The sequence below is a fragment of the Dermacentor silvarum genome, chromosome 8, assembly GCF_013339745.2.
Source record: "Dermacentor silvarum isolate Dsil-2018 chromosome 8, BIME_Dsil_1.4, whole genome shotgun sequence".
Classification (NCBI taxonomy): domain Eukaryota; kingdom Metazoa; phylum Arthropoda; class Arachnida; order Ixodida; family Ixodidae; genus Dermacentor; species Dermacentor silvarum.
The window spans coordinates 10,633,556-10,651,855 of NC_051161.1; the positions used below are offsets into that span (position 1 = coordinate 10,633,556).

At 45.8% G+C, this 18,300-nt stretch overlaps 1 protein-coding gene across 7 annotated transcripts in view; it reads left to right on the plus strand.

Moving 5' to 3' along the window:
• Positions 1-5,522: 5,522 nt before the first annotated feature.
• Positions 5,523-18,300, plus strand: part of LOC119460618 (multidrug resistance protein MdtG) — a 41,895-nt gene continuing 29,117 nt past the window's right edge. The window contains exons 1-3 of one of the 7 annotated variants that reach the window (XM_037721642.2): positions 5,548-5,673; positions 8,603-8,674; positions 16,654-17,067. In XM_037721642.2, coding sequence (XP_037577570.1) covers positions 16,726-17,067 — 342 coding nt within the window. In that variant the 5' untranslated portion in view covers positions 5,548-5,673; positions 8,603-8,674; positions 16,654-16,725. Of the gene's footprint in view, positions 5,674-8,317; positions 8,675-10,614; positions 10,689-11,412; positions 12,290-13,229; positions 13,254-14,414; positions 14,710-16,653; positions 17,068-18,300 lie in introns of those variants that run through there. The other 6 variants (XM_037721643.2, XM_049673086.1, XM_049673087.1 and 3 more) reach the window with 6 other exon arrangements.

Below are 18,300 nucleotides of genomic sequence, written 5' to 3' on the forward strand. Positions count from 1 at the left end.
GGAAAAAGCGCATTTGACAATGAACCTCTTTCGAAATCTTCAATATTTGTACACCAGAGACAAAGAAAAGAGAGTAGGTGATGCAGGTAGGTTAACCAGACGTACGTCTGGTTTGCTACCCTGTACTAGGAGGAAAGGGTAACGGATTGAAAAATGAGACAATTGATGCGTTTTCTTCTTCTTTAGCATAGGGCCGCAGACCTAGTCCTACTTATAATACATTTACTGGTAACATGCCCTCATTGCCGACTCAGTGTGGAGAAAACGATTCGGTAATAACATTACATGCAAGGACAAAAGCGCAACTTATGGCTGTATGTTGCAATGTTCATAGAAAATGAATTAAAAAAAAGTGCACTAAGGAAAGAAAATCAGCACACGCAGTGCACCGCCCATAAAATAACAACATTCAGCTAGTAAATTGGTGACTGTGCGCAGTTCCCGGGCGCTATGACTCTTAAAGCTATTTCCAACTTTTCTATTCCATTTCTGCAATCAGTCCTCCGCGATTGGTCATAACGTTTTCCCGACATTGATACCTGACGAAAACCTTACGTTTCTACTGACGACATTGATACGTGACGATCACCTTACTAGTCTTCTTCTTTCTGGGGTTTTACATGCGAAAACCAGTTCTGATTATGAGGCACGCCGTAGTGGAGGGCTCCGGATTAATGTTGACCACCTATGGTTCTTTAACATGCGCTACAACGCAAGCACACAGGAGTTTTTGCATTTCGCCTACATCTAAATGCAGCCGCCGCGGTCTGTCGATGTAGTGGGTAACAGCGACTACAGCTGTCAGTGTAGTCGCTGTTACCCATGCTTTGGCGCATTGATTCCTAGTGCGCGCCGACTGACATATTCTTAATACGTTGGCGACAGAGTGTGCGTAAGTTTGCGTGGCGAGTTGGGGTTGATGTGTAGAGATAACATGCGTGAAACTTACTATGCCACGAAGCGGCGCTACTCCATTTATTATTGTTTAACGAGCGGTACTCACTCTTGCCGACGTTCCGGAGTTGAAGTCTTTGTAGGTTAGCGATACAATGCTGACATGAATTTTAGTGAATTTTTGTTAAAGTGATTTTTTTATCCACCAGGAAAGTCGTACATTGTAAAGGACCGGCAACAGAGGCTGTCCGTATGTAGCAACGGTCCGTGCACTAGGGCACACATATTCATTTCATTCCTTAATATGCCCGTCACTATTTTTGCAGCCAAATACTGCAGACGTCTTCAATCCCCCGCTCCGACATTTTGCAGCATGAATGGAGCACAGTGCGTGAGCGAAAACCCAGTTGCATATCTGACAGCCGATCGCACGGAAACAGGGCAGAAGCGGTAATGGTTTCGTATTCGTGCGCTTTCGCTGAGGCAACGTATGGCGTGCCGCCCAAAGAGCCTATCTCGTTTGTCGAGAAACAAACTGCTCCGCGATAAGGGTCAGTACAGCGTCGCTGTAAAAGACAGGGTAAATGTAGCAGTTTCCTATATAAAGGCCCAGCCACAAGGGAGAAATTTTCTACGGATTTTCGGCGTCGGCGCCAACTGGCGTCACACGGCGGCCGCCGGCGGCATAGAGAACATGCGCCGCCGGTTCACGCTCAATCGGCGCCCCAAGACCGAGCATGCCAGACTGCAGCGCCGACGGCGGAAGTGGCGGTAGAAGCAAGAGGCAAACAAACGATGGCCTCCGAGACGGCCTGACGTGCCATGTGAGCGAGCTCGGAGGCCATTCACGAAGCGAGCTTCCGGCGTTGCCGTCTGCCAGTGCCTCGTCCACGTCCTAAGCAGCCGATCGCTCGGACGTGCTCCTGCCATTGCAACTGATGCAGCTTTGTACAGTATCATAGATAATGATGTTCTCTTTCCAGGCAGGAACATGCAGGGAATGCCGAAGTGCTCACTTATAGCTAGCACGGCAACCGCTGGTGATGCTAATATGTCACATGGTGCTACGTGTTTCAGTACAGACAACAGCAAAATACTGTATATGTTTGCGGTAGAGCTACGGACAAGTTTAAAATCTACAAGAAGTCCTTATGAAGTAAAAACAATTCTTCTGTTAGCGTAACATTTTGCAAAACTGGCCGGCTAAATTCGGGACCATTAAGAAGGGATGGATGGATGTAAAACTTTAATGAACGTCCTGAGGTACGCGACTCAGCGCGCAGCGGGCCGCTCCCACATTGGGACAGTCAGGCCATGCCCGACCGCCGCATCGTGGGCCCTCTGGACAGCCCATAGTTGCGCCCCGGCATCGGGGCTCTTGATAGCGGAGAGCCACTTGTCCTCATTTATTTGTTCCGTGCCTCGTAACGAGGGGCAACGCCAGAGCATATGGTCTAAGCTAGCGAAGTCATTGCAGCGCCTGCAAGAACTACTGGCATAAGTGTCGGGATAAAGCTTGTGTAATAAAGCCGGGCTGATTAAGAAGGGAGGAACTGGCCACATTGCGCCACGCTTGAAAAACGTCGAAGCCGAGAGTCTCTTGTGGTTAAGAGCCGTCAATAAACCTCGTTAAGCGTCGACACCGCGTGCCGCCGGCCGGTGCCGACGCCGAAAATCTGTCGAAAATTGGTTCCTTGTGGTTAGGCCTTAAGTCCATGGCGCGTAGGCGCAGGTTGGTGAAATCTGGTGTTTCTTCGCTTCCTCGGTGTGATGGATCAGCCGCACAACGACATTCCCAATTTGCGAATATGTTCGAGATGAAATCGACTAGAGAGACAAAATTAGTGTTTTGATAGGGCGGTGACAAGGCTCCGTATACTTCGTATAATGATCGTATGCTGTGTGAATTTAAGCCCTCTGACCTAAAGTCTCGATATGATATTTAACACGGGAAACATAGCTTTACTACCAAGTAAGTTTGCCAAGGATTTCGCATATCGCACTCTCAAACTGGGCAAACCACTGTTTTTAAATATTGCTCATTCCGTGACTTTAAACAAGCTGGGGACATGCACTGATGCGCACTTCGTAGTCACGTGGCCATATGTAGCGTCACGACTGAAGGGAAAAACAACCACAGTTTCCAGTTCTTTAAAACGCGACGGGTGTTGTCAGTTCGGAGACAAGGAGATAGAGCACCTGTATCCACGATCCATCACTCAGAACCGCTAGACAATGCCCTCGGGTCAAACGCAGCGGACTGGCTTGACATCGTTACACTGTTACGCATTCCCGAATAATCAGTAAAATTTGCCCTCACAGTACGCCGAGACATTTCTCACTGATACAACCTAACGTGTTATTTTCTGTCAATCACTGGATTACTGTGAAATGAAGTGTCGGCAGCTGCATTTCGATGCGGCGAAATGAAAAAAAAAATCTCGTTTCTTAGACTTAGGCAGCTGGTAAAACTATTTTGGAGCCTTCCACTACGGTTTCCCTCATATACCTATAATTAAACACAATGGATCGCTCAATCAATCAATCAATAAAATGAAGTGTCCCTTACTCTGTACTGCATGCTGCGTGCGGTCGATTTCACAGTGCATTTCTAACTACGTTGCAGTAAAAGAAAGCAAACCCTCGCCAACACGTATAAGTAAAGGACAAAAACCCATTCCGGGGCCCGTACGTACGAGTCCCTTGTTTGCGAAGTGCAACAAAAGCAAATTATGTGCCTAAACTGCAGTCATTTCCAACGCTATTAAAATGGTCGACAAAAAATGTCACGTGAGGTCAGGGCACAGGCTGGAAGCAGAGACAAGGCTTTGATGATGAAAATGCTGCACGCTAACAGACCGTACGCAGTCCACGTTGACCCTTCCGGCTTCGGGTGAACGCTGTAGAGCACACGTGCGCTGATTGTGACGCCGAGCGATGACAAGGGCTTGGCATCACCGTAAGCGTTTTTCCGTTATCTGCGCCATGGCTGCAAAACCTCCCGACGCCCTTAAGCCGCGGCACAAACAGGGTGTATAGTCAAACGTGGTCAACGGCCAACCTTACTATACTGCGGCCAAAGAAAACAGCCATTTGTCAATCTGTTTATCGGTAAACAAGGTAGCGTTTCATGCTTTTGTTTTTGCAAAGAAGCTGACGCAGGCGACTGTGCTCGGTAAACAAGACAAAGTTGACAGCTTTCAGGGGGTCTTACCCGTGACCCCAATCACAAAGGCGGCTAAATTATTGCCAGGCGTATCTGAGCTGGATTCGTGCAAATGGGCTACACGTACACTGCACAGGAGATTACTGTTGGGGCATCTTGCCACTTGCAGCAAGAACAGATAAGTACGTATTCACGGAACAAGCAATATGCCTCATGAGCCTTCATCTCAGTCAGTGTACCCACAGAAGTAGGAGTAATATAGCACATAACAGTGCTGTAACATTGGCTAGCTGAATAAAAATGATGGCTGCTTCAAAACAGACACGGAAGACAAATAAGCGAAATAAAAAAGGGGGTCCCCTTAAGTTCTTTGCCTTCTGCAGGTTTCTTCGTGCCACAAATTACTTACAAATTACAATTACAAATTACTTACAAATTCAAAGTGTTAAAAGTGCGACAATTTGTAAATTCAAATTTGCTGAGCAAAATTGCCGCAGCGGGAAAGCAAGATATACTTAAGCCAGGAACCCATACGTTGCACTGGCGCACAAATCAAAACGTCTATGTTTACTTAACCAATCGCTTGACAAGCGACTGTATGCTGCAAGTCGTCACACCTAATTGGACAAAGGCCTAGATATGGCGACCTCAACTGGCCATTCCAGAATCCAAATGAACGTCGGTGTGACGTTGATAATGATCGGGAAACTTCTATCAGAAAATTACAATAAGGCAAAACAAGTCTGTTTTGCTTGACAGACAACAAGCAAGACCCGAAGTACCTGCCTACCCTTTTCTTTCTAACCTAAGTATACAAAGCTGAAAAAGAAAGAGCTTTACATAGCCTGGGTCAAAGAATAAAAACGTCAAGCTGTGTCAAACTGTTTCAATCAGGTAATCAAGCTATCACCTGGCTTTGTATTCGTCACCAAATAATCAACCGTGATATCTTTCTGAAAACAGTGAAGTCAAGTTCTCCGCAAGCAATCGTTATAAAAAAATTATACCAGCCAACAATAGTGGCTGGTCATTTGCAACAGTGGGAGGCCTAGGCCCAGCCAACTAAACTGCTGGTTTAAATAAAAGTTTGTTCCTCCTCCTCCTACCAGCCAACACATTGCTCCAATGGAAATCTGTTTGTACCCCGTGCGTCATTGAAGCTTACGTACATTTCTTTCCACCATTCTTAACAAACAAAAGAAATAGCAGTTCAGCCGTTGCACATATAATCGTCATTTGAACATGCGTCAGACGCTATCCTTTCTGCCAGAAGGCAACGCGAGAAATTTTCAGAAATGTTCATCAATTCGTGGATTCATTCCCAGCAATCGTGTTGCATACTCAGGCGTCTATATTGCCTACCACGGGCACATATATAAGAGATCCTTTCCACTTCTGTCACCAGGCTGCGCTGTCGGGGCAGACCGTTCATCAGGGCACGAACGCGTGCCAAAATTTGGCCCCCTCTTTCGCTTCGGAAGCGTTGCTATTCAGAGACTCCCGCAGCCTGTACCGCAGCGCTCTCTGCCTGTTCTGCTGCAGCACTGCTTTCCCTCGGTGCTACTACGAACGTCAGGCACGACGCCTCTGAGAGAGCAATGGCGTCACCGCAGGTAAATGTGAAACGATAGCTGATGGCTTATAGGAAGTCGTTGTTAGCCTGTAGTTTTTCAAAAGGACATATTTGCTGCTGGACAGGCGAGCTCGAAAGCAAGAACGCTCATGCCCTTGCTTTTGATTTTGTCTGTCCAGTGGCAATGTAAGAGCTCTTGGCTTTCGTTCGCTCTTTTGGGCTGATTCCCGCGTGCAGTTGATTATTCTGTCCACTGCGCTAACGGGCATAGTGGAAGCAATAAGTGCCGCATGTTTGTCGAAGCTGAGCTATAAGGCTCAATAATTGTGACATTCCGTAAGATGCACCGATCTAAGACCTTAGCGAGCAGTGCTGACGTTTTCATTGTCGTGGAAGACTGCAGCAAGAAATAACTACGAACATAAGGCAGGTTTGGTACTACAGAGGCTCCGATTGGCTTGCTCTTTTACCTTATTGTTTCCGCCGGTAAATGCTGGCGTAACAACTATTTACATTCAATCAATTTAAATGTTCAATTGCTGTTTTTTGTCTATTCCTACCTTAATTTGCCCAACCAAACACTAAATCACCTTTTCCTTTTACTGACATCAAGATCTAGCTGCTTTCTGTGCGTAGCTCGTCTGGGCTTTTCGTTTATATTTCGAGGTAATAACAATAATAACCCCTCTTTGTTTCATAATTTGTTTACTTCAATTAGTGAGTACAAGTAATTTTCTCTATGTTGTCCTTGGTGTCTTTGTTTGGTGGCTTCTTATGATCTGATGTATATATATATATATATATATATATATATATATATATATATATATATATATATATATATATATATATATATATATATATATGTAATCGTCCACGCCCAATCCCAAGTTGTGTACCAGCTTGGACCACTAGGCTCGTGGTCGCGATGCCGTCGTTTCGTTCCATCGTAAACATTCCAGCTTCGCGATCTGACTCTCGTCTTGCCATCGTCGTCACGTCTTACCGACCGAGTGGCATGCGTTGTCTAGTAGCTTGAGTCACTAGGTTCGTGCTCGCAATGGTAATGCCGTCGTGGTCCTTGCATTGTCGTCATTCCAGCTTTGTCATTCGACTCTCGTCCTGCCGTCATCGTCACGGTAGCGTCGTCATACATGCTACGTGATACATTGTGATATGTCATCGTCATTCCAACTTCGTCATTCCGCTCTCGCTATGCCGTCACGCCATCGACGTCAAACAGTCGTCGTAGCGTTCTAGTCATGCCGTCGTCCTCATGCTGTCATTTTACTCATCCCTTCAATACAGTCATCCTATTGTGGCCATGTCGTCGTCATGCCGCCTTCATCGTTCCATCGATGTATATGCTACTTCGTCATTTTACCTTAACCTGTTACCGTCATTGAATTGTGATTATTCCGTCGTTGTCATCATTATGCCATCTTTGTGATTGTGTCGTCATCAAACAGTTGTATTATATAACCGTTGTCATGCCATCGTCGTCATGCCGTCCTGATCGTTACATCGTTTGGTCATCCAACTCTCGTTATGGCTGCGGCGTCTCGCCATCGTCGTCGTACAGGCTTCGTGATGTAGCCGTCATTGCGTCGTCGTCATGAATTCATTATCTTACCTTCGTCGTGATCTGACATCACGTACGTTCCATCGTCCTCATTCCAACTTCTTCATCCGGCTCTCGTCATACCATCGCCGTCACACTGTCCTTTTACCGTCGTCATCGCTTCACTAACATCATCCCGTTGTCATCATGCCTTCGTTGATCCATCGACGTCACTCCTTCTTCGTCATTTTATCTTAATCACGCTGTCGTCCTTCAGTCGACATTATGCGCTGTTGTCATGACATCGTCGTCATCGTCGGACAGTCGCTATTGTGCATCCGTTGTCATCTTCACGCCGTCGTCGTCGCACCATTGGTCGTCATTCCAGCATCGTCATCCGGTTTCCGTTATACAGTCATCGTCCCACACCATCGTCCTCGTACGCTCGTCGAAACCCCGTTATTACCAGGAAGTTGTCGCTCCGCTGTTCTCGTTATACCATCATACCGCCTATGTCGTTCCATTGACGTCATTCTTTCTTCGGCATTCCATCATTGCCATTGCGTCGGCGTCATGCCACCATGCTCATGGGCGACCATGGTGAGTGCTGCAATAGCAAACTTCGACAATACTGGAGTATGTCGCGTATAGCCGAAGGGCCAGAAGTCTCAGAATCACCACTACAAATGTTAAATAAACTTGACCACAAGAAAAAGGTGTGTCCCTCCATTGCTCGAATGCTAATTGTATTTACGTCGATCGACAGCTGCAGTGAAATTTTTGTCATGCACCTCACCAAAAAAAGAACAAGAAGCGCTCCCCTCCGGCAAATCTATAAATTTACCAGGATGATGCACTTCTAGTTTCATTCCTGGTATGGCAACGACTGTTTCTAAGGATGGAATTTTCCTGTCCTGTGAATATTGCAATAAGCGGACAAACTGAAAATAAGGAGGACAGCTCTTTTTTCTCTTTTCTCTGTGTCCACTGTCAGCACACAGCTTGAAGGGAATCCTTTTTGTAAGCCTTTTTTTTTATTTAAGCTTCAACGCACACCTTAGAGCACCATGCCACCGAGCTTAGAAAAAGCCTGACCGTAATTATAGCAGAAAAGCAACACCAAAGCCTGTAAGAATTATCTTTTTCCTTGCGCGTTTGCCCGTCGGCTTAGGTGACCCGGCCTAGCCACAATGTTCTCTTATTTAGCGTTTCGAGGTCACCGGGCAAAGACTCGCGCGAGATGGTGAGGGCTGCGAAAATCGATCCCCTCGCCGCTCAAAACACGTTCTCTAGTTTACGAGGCCGCCTTTAGGTGGAGCTGTGCTCAATGTTGTGACTGCTCTGCGCTTGGCTTGGCGACCGAACCGAAACTCTGTGGTAAATCAAACTGACCAGCGGGTGGTTGCAGGTCTCGACGAGGCGAAGCAAGTCTTACCGGGAAAACTGTACAAGAGAGGAGTGAAGACGATGCATCCTTCAGGTAAGGCAGCGAGCAGAAACGCATGCCGTGTTGCGGCGATATACTGACAGCGTCTGCATGGGCTTTCGGTTTTGAAATACTATATGCGCTTGCTCGCTGGTGGTTTCATCGCACAGACCACCGATGTTTGATTTGCAAGAACTGAAACTAACAAAACAACTTTCCTCAAAGAAACACCTGCTATGTTGTATCTACTATGGTAGCTGGCCGAGTGATATATATCGTATCTTGCGGGGCGCGTCTTGCTCGATAAAACGAATACGTGAGGCATTGGCGGACAACCACTTCGCCCAGCAGAGGCGTGTTCGTGTGGAACGCAAGGTATCTGCCGGCGCTGTCAAAAACTTCCAAGGTATCAAGTCCTGTCGAAACTTCAAAATCTGGTCTTCTTAAGAAATGTCACGCAAAATCCGCCTGTCATGCGCACTAATAACGTTAGTCATAAGAACAAAAATATGCAAGAAATACTAAAGAAGACGGTTTCTAAAAATGAGCCTTCTTGAACCTCAACATGCAAACTGGACAACGTGGAAAGAAAAAACACACTACATTGCTCGACTTTAATTGGATATATATTGATGGCCATGAGATATAGATGTAGCCCAAACAGTGTCAGTCCAGCCCACAACTCTGTGCAACACTAGTCATAAAGCAGTAACAAAGCGGTACGGCCAATATTGGAATTATTTGCCACCGAACAAAAAAAGGGAGAAGTGTGTCAGTGCCGCGTCCATCCCTCTGATAAAGCAAGGAAGATATTTTTATAGCAGGGTTGATGAAGATCGACCACTGAAATATGTATAAGCTTTTCAAATGTCTCAGAGTTTCCTGATGCATAACTCCGGATTATCACTAAATAAATATTCATTTGGCAGTTAGCAATGATGCCCTGCTCTTTTCCTACGTGTTGTCCAATTTATGAGCCAATTCTAGCAAAGCAGAAAGTACTACTTCTACAGCCCACCCACTTTATCAATTTCCCAGGAGCAAAACAGGTACTTATATACGACGCCTGTGTGTTTGTAATGAAGTATTTTGCACCCAATACTTCACAATGCGAACAGCAACGAGAGAGCTAAGGATATGGGTAAACGGGAAAATACTAGGGACTTGTGGCAGTCACAGCCGCAGTATCCAAGCACAAACAGTGGTGCAGCAAGAGGGAGTGTCCGTCTACTTCTAAATGGACAGAATAGGCACAAAGTAGTCAAGTAATCCCTATTATAGACAGCGATTCCCAAAGAAGTTGGACACCACGGCGGTAATAAGGTCAGCGGCATAGCACAACTCCCGGGAAGTCTCCATGTAGCAGATAGTATTTCCAGGAGACGTAATATTCACTAACTAATTGGCCATTGCGCTGCCGTGCACATGGTGTCACCGAGATTAGCCAGACCACCCCGGTATTTGGTCGAAGCGGCTGAGCGAAGGTGTCCATGGTGCAAGCGCCATTCTAACACACTCCTTCGACCTGAAGCTGAATTGCCCTTGAACTGCTTTCAAATGCTGTGATTCTAGGAAGCATGCCCCCCCCCCCCCCCTCCCCCGCCATCGGGGAAGCTTCGAAGCGACTAGGTGAAGACCTTGCACGCATGGGTACGTCTGGCCTAAGAGCGCGCATCTCTGTTTCCCAAGCCTTCTTGCAGATAGATGTAACCCTGCTATGCAGCGGCTCATGTCCAGCTCTCGCGGATTGGCTAACAGCAGGATAGATCAATATAAAATAAGAAATTCAAGAGGAGTCTCCTACGATCCAACTGGCTTGCTGTGGTTTTCCCTCTACCTCACACGTGTCGTCTTTCTTTTTTCTCTTGTCTTCTTTTTTTTTTCTTCAGTCATAGTGTTGCCTCATCGCATAATCGTTTCCCTTTTATTTGCTGTTGGCACTGGAATCTCCGGCACGTTCCCGGCGTCTTCGTCACCTTCGCGCCGATCGGCAGACGCCGCTAACTCTCGCGGATAACACTGTGTCAAAGTTCTTGTTTATAGTGACGGCATCAGGATGAAGCAAGCGGTGAGTCTAGATTGGAACTGCAACACTTTTCAATTGTACGCTTATAGCACAACTCTGTCATAACTACGCCCACTGCCACCAGCATTTAGTTAGCACCGTTTCGCGTCTTTTACGGGTTTATCGTTCACGACTTAAAAACTACAAGGTAGAGTTCACAAAAGAAAAAGAAGCTCGCAAATAGCTTCAAGCAAAAACAGGTAGGGCAACTTTGTAAATGCATCTGCTAGACTGTCTAAAGCAGGACGACATTGTAATATTGCGCCAGTTCTATTTTGTGAATAGATTTTTCAAAAGACACGTAAAGAAATTAAGAACCTATGGGTAAACTACAATTTCTTACAGTAAGTTCATTCGCTCTTTTAGTTCTTTGCACAATTGCAATATCTATTTTTGATCCTAAGTTACAAATTTTTGAACAAGATGCTTGAATTTCTTTTTCGCACATTTCGCGAATGCTTTAAAACCTCTTAGCATAAATAACAATCTGCTCCTAGGACTTTTCATATCATTTATATTTACTTTCCTCAAATGAAACAATTATCTCATTGATCGTTCGAGCATCAACCTAACGAGAGCATTTCTGCGTCTCACGTTTACTTGAAGTGGGACGGCAAGGTTAAATGTCTTCTTTTACGCTAACACCACCTCATTCTTGGCCAACCCACCACGGTGGCCATGTAGCACGCATACCAAGGACCAGATGAGGGAAAAGTGGGTGAAATCAATACAAAAAGGAAAGGCTGTGCTGTCGAAAGGTGGTGCAGGACATTTTCATTTTGCGGCTCTTACCTCGTCTCACTCCATTGCAGACGCCGTTGTATTCACGCGGCGCCTCTGCTGTCCATTGAGTGGGAATGCGGAGGAAATGGGAGACGGGGAGGAATGCAGAAAGACACCTCACATTGGTCTTTAATCAAGAGCTTCATTGGAATGCCTGTATTTCTACGCTACACGTGACGCGCAAACGGTCACAGGCCCCAACACTGTTTACACACTGTACAGACGTCATCAGCGGTAGTAACTTCGTTTCGGTGAGTGGCCTTTGACAACATTTACAGCGCTTTCTCGTGATAACCACGGGCGCTATCGGTGAATGACGTGCATGCGCAATGAAGGCTGAGCTTGGCTAATCACATGCGCAAATTTTCACGCTACTAACGTCATATATGCTAACTTTCGCCAAAGCTTACTCTCGCAAGTAACATCCTCGAGCGCTGCTACTACGCGTAGCAGCTGGGAGAAGCGTGTAGCCGTGCGGGAAACGCATTATGCCAGATGCGCTAGCGATGACTAAAGCGGGCCGCCAAAGTCAACAGAAAGCGAACGAGCCATCAGGACCTAAGATGACCATTCCTTCGAAGCGTTTACAAGCCGCTTATCTGCCTCGTGCCAAGTGCGGCGTCGTTTCACGATGACGTTTGTGCGAGTAAGAAAAGCGCACCGTCAAGGTGCTCCGCACTGAGAAGTACAAACGTCGAGCTATAGCGAGAACGCGTGCGAAAACGATCCTCTGACGAGGCACCACCTGGCCGCACTTGGATGGCAGCGCAGCTTTCAACCAACCAGTGAAAATCCCCGCCAGCGTGATTCATCTGAGCAAGGTTCGTAGAAAACATTGTGCGCCATCATATAAAAATAACTCGTTACCCCCGGAAGTCGTATGCATGCGTAAAGCTTACAGTGCAAAATATGAAAAATAAACAAGAGGAAGAGATATTAAGAGAAAGCGCACGTAAAAACAACCTGACAGCAAGATTGCTGGTGCTTGTTTTTGCCTCGTGAGTTCCGCATTTTCCTTCCTGCAGACGTTGAGGCATTCGTGCCGGCCTGAGCAAGGCTGGAGTGATGACGTATCCTTAGTGGGACTATAACCTGCAGCCGGTGGAATTACAATTCAAAACAAAGACACCAGGAGATCAAAAACAGTAAATAAGGAATCGACAAATTTGCCTTATCTGATTCCGCACGTTAAACGGCCAATCCCAAGGGATCCCATAATTTTGCATTTTATTCTTTCGTAGAAAGTATGTGATCACGTCTCATCGATCTGATACAATATCACACCCCCCTAACCAGGATGGTGTTTTTCTTTTTTTTTTCCATCATCTTCGAAGCTTTCTTTTCTTTCTGAGGCATCCTTATGCGCATTCCTTTGTAGCTTCGTGGTACTTTCGGGTTTCTGCAAGCTTTTCTTATCACCTTCTCATCTTGCACTTTACTCTGCCCCTTCCCCAGTACAGGATAACCAGCCAGGCTCAGCCTGAGTAACCTCCTTTGCTTTCACTTATCACTCTTTCTCTCTATCAATTGACTAGCCATTTCCCTTTAATAAAACTACTCCCACCCTGCGGATTTCTGCAGAACCAAATTGCTTAAGACGGCATTTCTCGCCTTTGCCTTTTCAGTCGGTCTTTCCGGATCTATCGGCAAAGTTGTACTATGTCAACTTTTCCCACATTTTTTAGATTTCTGTAGATGGCACAGATGAACAGAGCCGGTGACGCTGCGCACTCTCTTTGTCAGCAAAATATATCGATGCGCTGGTCTGCAAACACGAACCTTTCAGTAAGTGCGCGAATCAGAAGCCAGAGCCCTCCGCACTGTGTCACGCCATTTTAGTCCACTGCTGCTAGATTGTCGCGCATACTTTCACTTTATTACCTTAAAAGCCCCACTATGGGGTCATTATATAAAGGGTGGATGTACAAAAAAGGATGACACGTGGACCACTCAAGATGAGTTGTGAGTTTACACAGCGTCAATGAAGGCGTGTGGGTTGGTGATGGCCACGATGACGTGGGAAAGGCCGTTTCAGTCTACAGTGGTGCGTTGAAAAAAAGAAGACGAAAAGGTGAGAGTACGGGTTCGGGGGCGAGCAATACTTAGGGAATGTCCTGTCCGAAGTGATGCTCGAGCTGATGGTAAGATGTGAGGTGCCTAATTGAGAAATAGAAACTATGATATATTTTGTGGATTAGGGATAGGCTAGCGGTACGACGTCGACAGGCACCTGACGTATAACTGACGGTCGGGCACTAGTACACGCTACGTCTGTCGATGGTTTCCAGAATATTTCAAAGAAAGTTACTTAGAAATATGAAAAATATTACCCAGGATTTCCACGACCTAAAAAATATTGTTTATATTTTGCGCGCATACTGGAAAGGGGGATCTCTTCATGCGCTTTAAACTGCGGATCAAATTGAATCAAGTTTGGACATAAAGCCCTTAACTGCTGAAAGAAGCCTTCCGAGGCCAGCACGCAATGCAACAGAACCATGCAGTTGATATCGCTTTTGTTTTACATTTGTTAGGCGAAGTCTGTCGGATGCTCCTGCGCTACAACGTTGAATTCGTAAATCCAGATGTAGATGGTCGTTATGCTTAAAACCAAATACGGCCACAAATTGCGCCTGTACGTGACGGCTGACTGCAAAGCGCCGGCAGTTCAGCCATCTGAGTAGGAATTGTCTCGGTTGTCTTGAGTCGTAATTTTTCGGACAGTGAATCCTGTCGATAATTTTCACTCACTGTTTCAATCACACCCGTGTCCACAAAAAAAAAATTACGCTAGAAGGAAACTTACAACGCTGTAACATGACATATGTGCCTCTTCTCTCTCTCTCTCTTTCGCTCTCTCTCTCGCACGTGCGCGCCTGCTTGCTTGCGAGAGCTCTGCCACCTGTCCTGAAAACGGGTAAACAAACAATGACTAGAAAATGGTGGCAATTCTGTTTATCTCATTAAAAAAACGGACTAGCAGTGTAGTACTAGGTAAACAGCCTTCAACGCAATTATGCACGCAGCTGCAATCACGGCGCATAAACTAAACGAACGTTTAACGCGGCACCATTAAGTACCACATTGCATTCATTTTATCCTTATTTTCATTTTTTTTCCCGGTAGGGGCACTCATATGCGGTTGATTTAAATGCTATTAAGCCAGCCAGCGAGTGCAGCGGCAATATCTCTTCGTTCAGCGTGTTCACCGCTCTCATGCGACTGGATCGTGTCTAAATTGGTGAGTTTCTGAGCAATTATATCTGGTTTCTGGCTGGCCTTGAAACTGCAAACGGCGCATGCGTGAAGGCAAGGCGTGAGGTGGAACGCAGCAAGCCACCACAACAGGCGGGCCTTGCGGAAAGGAAAAGTTATCTCGGGAAGTTCCGCCAGTGATATAATTCTCCCTTATTTCGTGCTTCTCAATATATGGCGCCCCATGGACGTTTCACTGGCCATCTGTCGTTATATTATGCTGAGTTTGATGGCCTGTTTCTGCTCTGCAATACAATCAGCCTGAAAATTATTTTGCAGCAACAGAAGAAAGTAATAAATGCGCACCAGTGCAGCAAAAAGAGAAACCAAATACAAGAAAGAGAAGCCATTTAGTTTCATAGTTTGTACATAGCTCTAGTTCCTTGGTGTCAAATGACGCCTTACCACTTCGCCGTTTTTTATATAGTCATCATAAAGCCGGAGTTTCGCTCATGCTGTAAGTAAAACAAGCTCAACCATGCGAATCACTAGTCCTTAAAAAAAGCTGGATGTGAAATTATTTATGGGTTTATGCTTTCCATAGTGATTCCTTCTTCATTAAGCGTCCCTTATGCCGTTGTGTTCTACCAGATGTTGTGGACGCAAAGTAATCATGCCGATTTGACTGGTTTCATTTTTCGTGCGGATCAAACCACTTACAAGATGTTTTGGAAGAAACAATTCAGCCTTGACGTCAAGGCTTGGTGTTTGTTTTTGTAAAGGAAAATAGAAGCACTAAATCTTTTTAACAAGGTAACTTGGTCTTCCACTACGCCTGCTTTCATTTATGATGCTTCTTACGTGCATAAATTGGTGATCTCCAGGCTTGCCTGGCTGAACAAAAAAAAATGGAATTAGTTCCTCAAGAGCAATGAAATAGAACTTTCGAGAGAATAAAAAAAATATTTTTCCCGACTTATAGATTAAAAATAATTTGGTTTCATTAAATCGTACCCGCTATGGGGGCTCAGTGGCTCGCGTTTACTTCCAACCGCTATAAAGCGGCTCCAATTCGCGACGATGGTAGCCGTGCACATTCCGATGAACGTAGAACAAAAATATAACTTTCTAATGGCTTTCCTATGGTGCTTAAAATTGAAGATCTTAAAATTCAGCCTCAAAACTAATCCCGAGAATTCTGCCAAAGCATCTCTCGTAACCCCTGTATTGGTTTAGATACTAAGTCCAATCGATAAATCAACAATTGCCGATAACGAACCGCGGTAGCATAGTTGCTAGGGCGTTGCGCCGTTGAGCTCGAGGTCCCGGGTTCAATCCCTAACTCGGTGGCTATATTTCGTTGGGGACGAAGAGCAAAAACGCCAGTGTACTGACATAGACGCACGTTAAGACACACAAACAGGTGGCCCAGGTTAGTCCGGCGTCCCCGGCTACCGAATATAACATTTTGAACTGTAGTCAACTACTCTAATGCGCTGGGACCTCTGTCGCCTCTGGGGCAGGGACCTCTGCCAAGCCGTACTCACATCGCTTAGTCCCGCCTCCTCCTCTCTCAAAACTCTCTCAAAAGGAAATAAAGCTTGACTTCATTTGATTTGAAATAAATATTGTTATCGGAGGAAAAAGAACAAGCAAGGCCATTTATTCGCAGTGACCAATATTGACAAATTTGAGTAGCACGGTAGATCGACGCCTTTACAAAAGCAGCGCGAAAACAAGGGGTTACTTGCAGAAGTGATTGACCGAGCAACTCGAGTTGTATCAGTCAGAATGCGTGTTCTCGCTTTTCGAAGCTCGGAAGCGACGCTCGGCAGCCCAAGCGGCGCTCAAGCGGTGTGGAAATTTGTCGCGATAATTACCCGCTTATCGCGGAAGTCTATCGGGCCAGGGGCGCGAGTTGATTAGCCCTCGTGTTATTCTTTCTTGCTTTTGGCCAATTTCGCAACCACTGCCCCACCACTGCACGCAGACGGTGACCTCCTCGCAGACCACAGATCGGCAGATACCGACCTGGTTGTGACGCGCTGACCAGAAAGGGGAGATGGCGGCGTCGCTAACGACGAGGAACGGTTTTTCCGGCAGCTTCAGCGGAAATGGCGCCGGCGACGCCTCTACCAACGGAACTGCCTTCGTCAACAGGGCGTTCGAATCGTACGAGCGCTCTGCTAACGGCGGCACCGATGTCGCCAAGACGGTGCACCCCAGCTACGGGTCGGCCATCTGGAAAGATGACTCCGAGGCCGCGAAATCGAACAGCAAGGAGAAAGCGCCGGTGGGCTGCTGGGAAAAGTGCAAGCGGGACGCCTGGTTACTGCCTCTGGTGCACAGCGAGTTCTGGATCTCAGCCGCCTTCTCGCTCATTCAGCCCTTCTACCCAATTCTGGTGAGTGCTCGAAAAGGGGACCATGAGTGTGGTATTTAATTCTCGTAAGAAACTTAGAGCGCAGGAAAGACGAGAGACGAAGAAAGTGAGACACACTCTCTCGTCTTTCGTGTGCCTTAAGTTTCTCACTAGAATGAAGTACCAATTAGCCCACATTTCCATCCTGTATTTACTATCTCAAAAATACAGGCTGCGCTCTGAAGAACCCCTTAATATATAGAAAGCTTCATTTCGTTTCGTGTTCCACAAAAAGCTGAAGGCTATTCGTGGATCGGATACCAACGCGCCACGTGAGCATTGGCCATTTGCAGCTCGTAAAACGAAGGGAAAACTAAATGCAGTGGTACAAACAAAATACCGGCTGCAGATTAATTTAGAATGCCTAGAACGCTTTAACGTGCAAACTATCCTCACTTATGAGGAAGGTTTACTTTCCGTTCTTATCATAAAAAATTTGCCTCCGCCGGGCAATCCAACACAAAACATAGGGCTCGGAAAGAATTAGGCTGGCCTTGTTTTCAAAAATAATACATCCTGGAGTTCATCCTCCAGGACCTAAGCTTCGCATTTCAGTTATTGCTTATAGGACTGCACTAAAAAAAAAAAAAAAAAAAAAAAAAAAAAAAAAAAAAAACAAGTCTATATCTAGCCTCTTCTACATTCGGTAAATTTCCTGTACTTCATTTCGAAACTCTGCAGGGCATATTTGTCACTAGTTCATTTTTCGGCAAGGCGAAGCTGGATCGAGACAATATTTTTAAAACACGTGTTCCAGCATATTACTTGACAAACACTTCGAGACTTTCTCAGATTCAAAACATTCATGTTCACTGTAGCAGCTGATAATCCAATCTTATCTAACTGCTGTTTTATTGGCTTCAACTTGCTATTTGTATTTAGAGTGTAAAACAATGGGAAAAGATCTGGTAACTTCATGCATAACTGGTCTGAAAGAAAATAATCATGACCATATGTAACGAGTAAAAGCTGCTATACACGAGCTTAAAATAGCTATTTCTTGTAGATTTCACTTCATGTAAATGTAATTTCGGAGTGCTTTTGTACAGCTGCCTTTCTATTGGCGCTATGGAATGAAAAACTGCAGTCATAATACAGCTGCTTCATTTCCTCTTAAGTAATGTCAGCTACGTTCACGGCCTAGATGCTCCCTTGCACAAATCAGTCAACGTGCCCAGAGTTTCCATCTTTTGAGCCCCCTGCGTACTTTTCTTC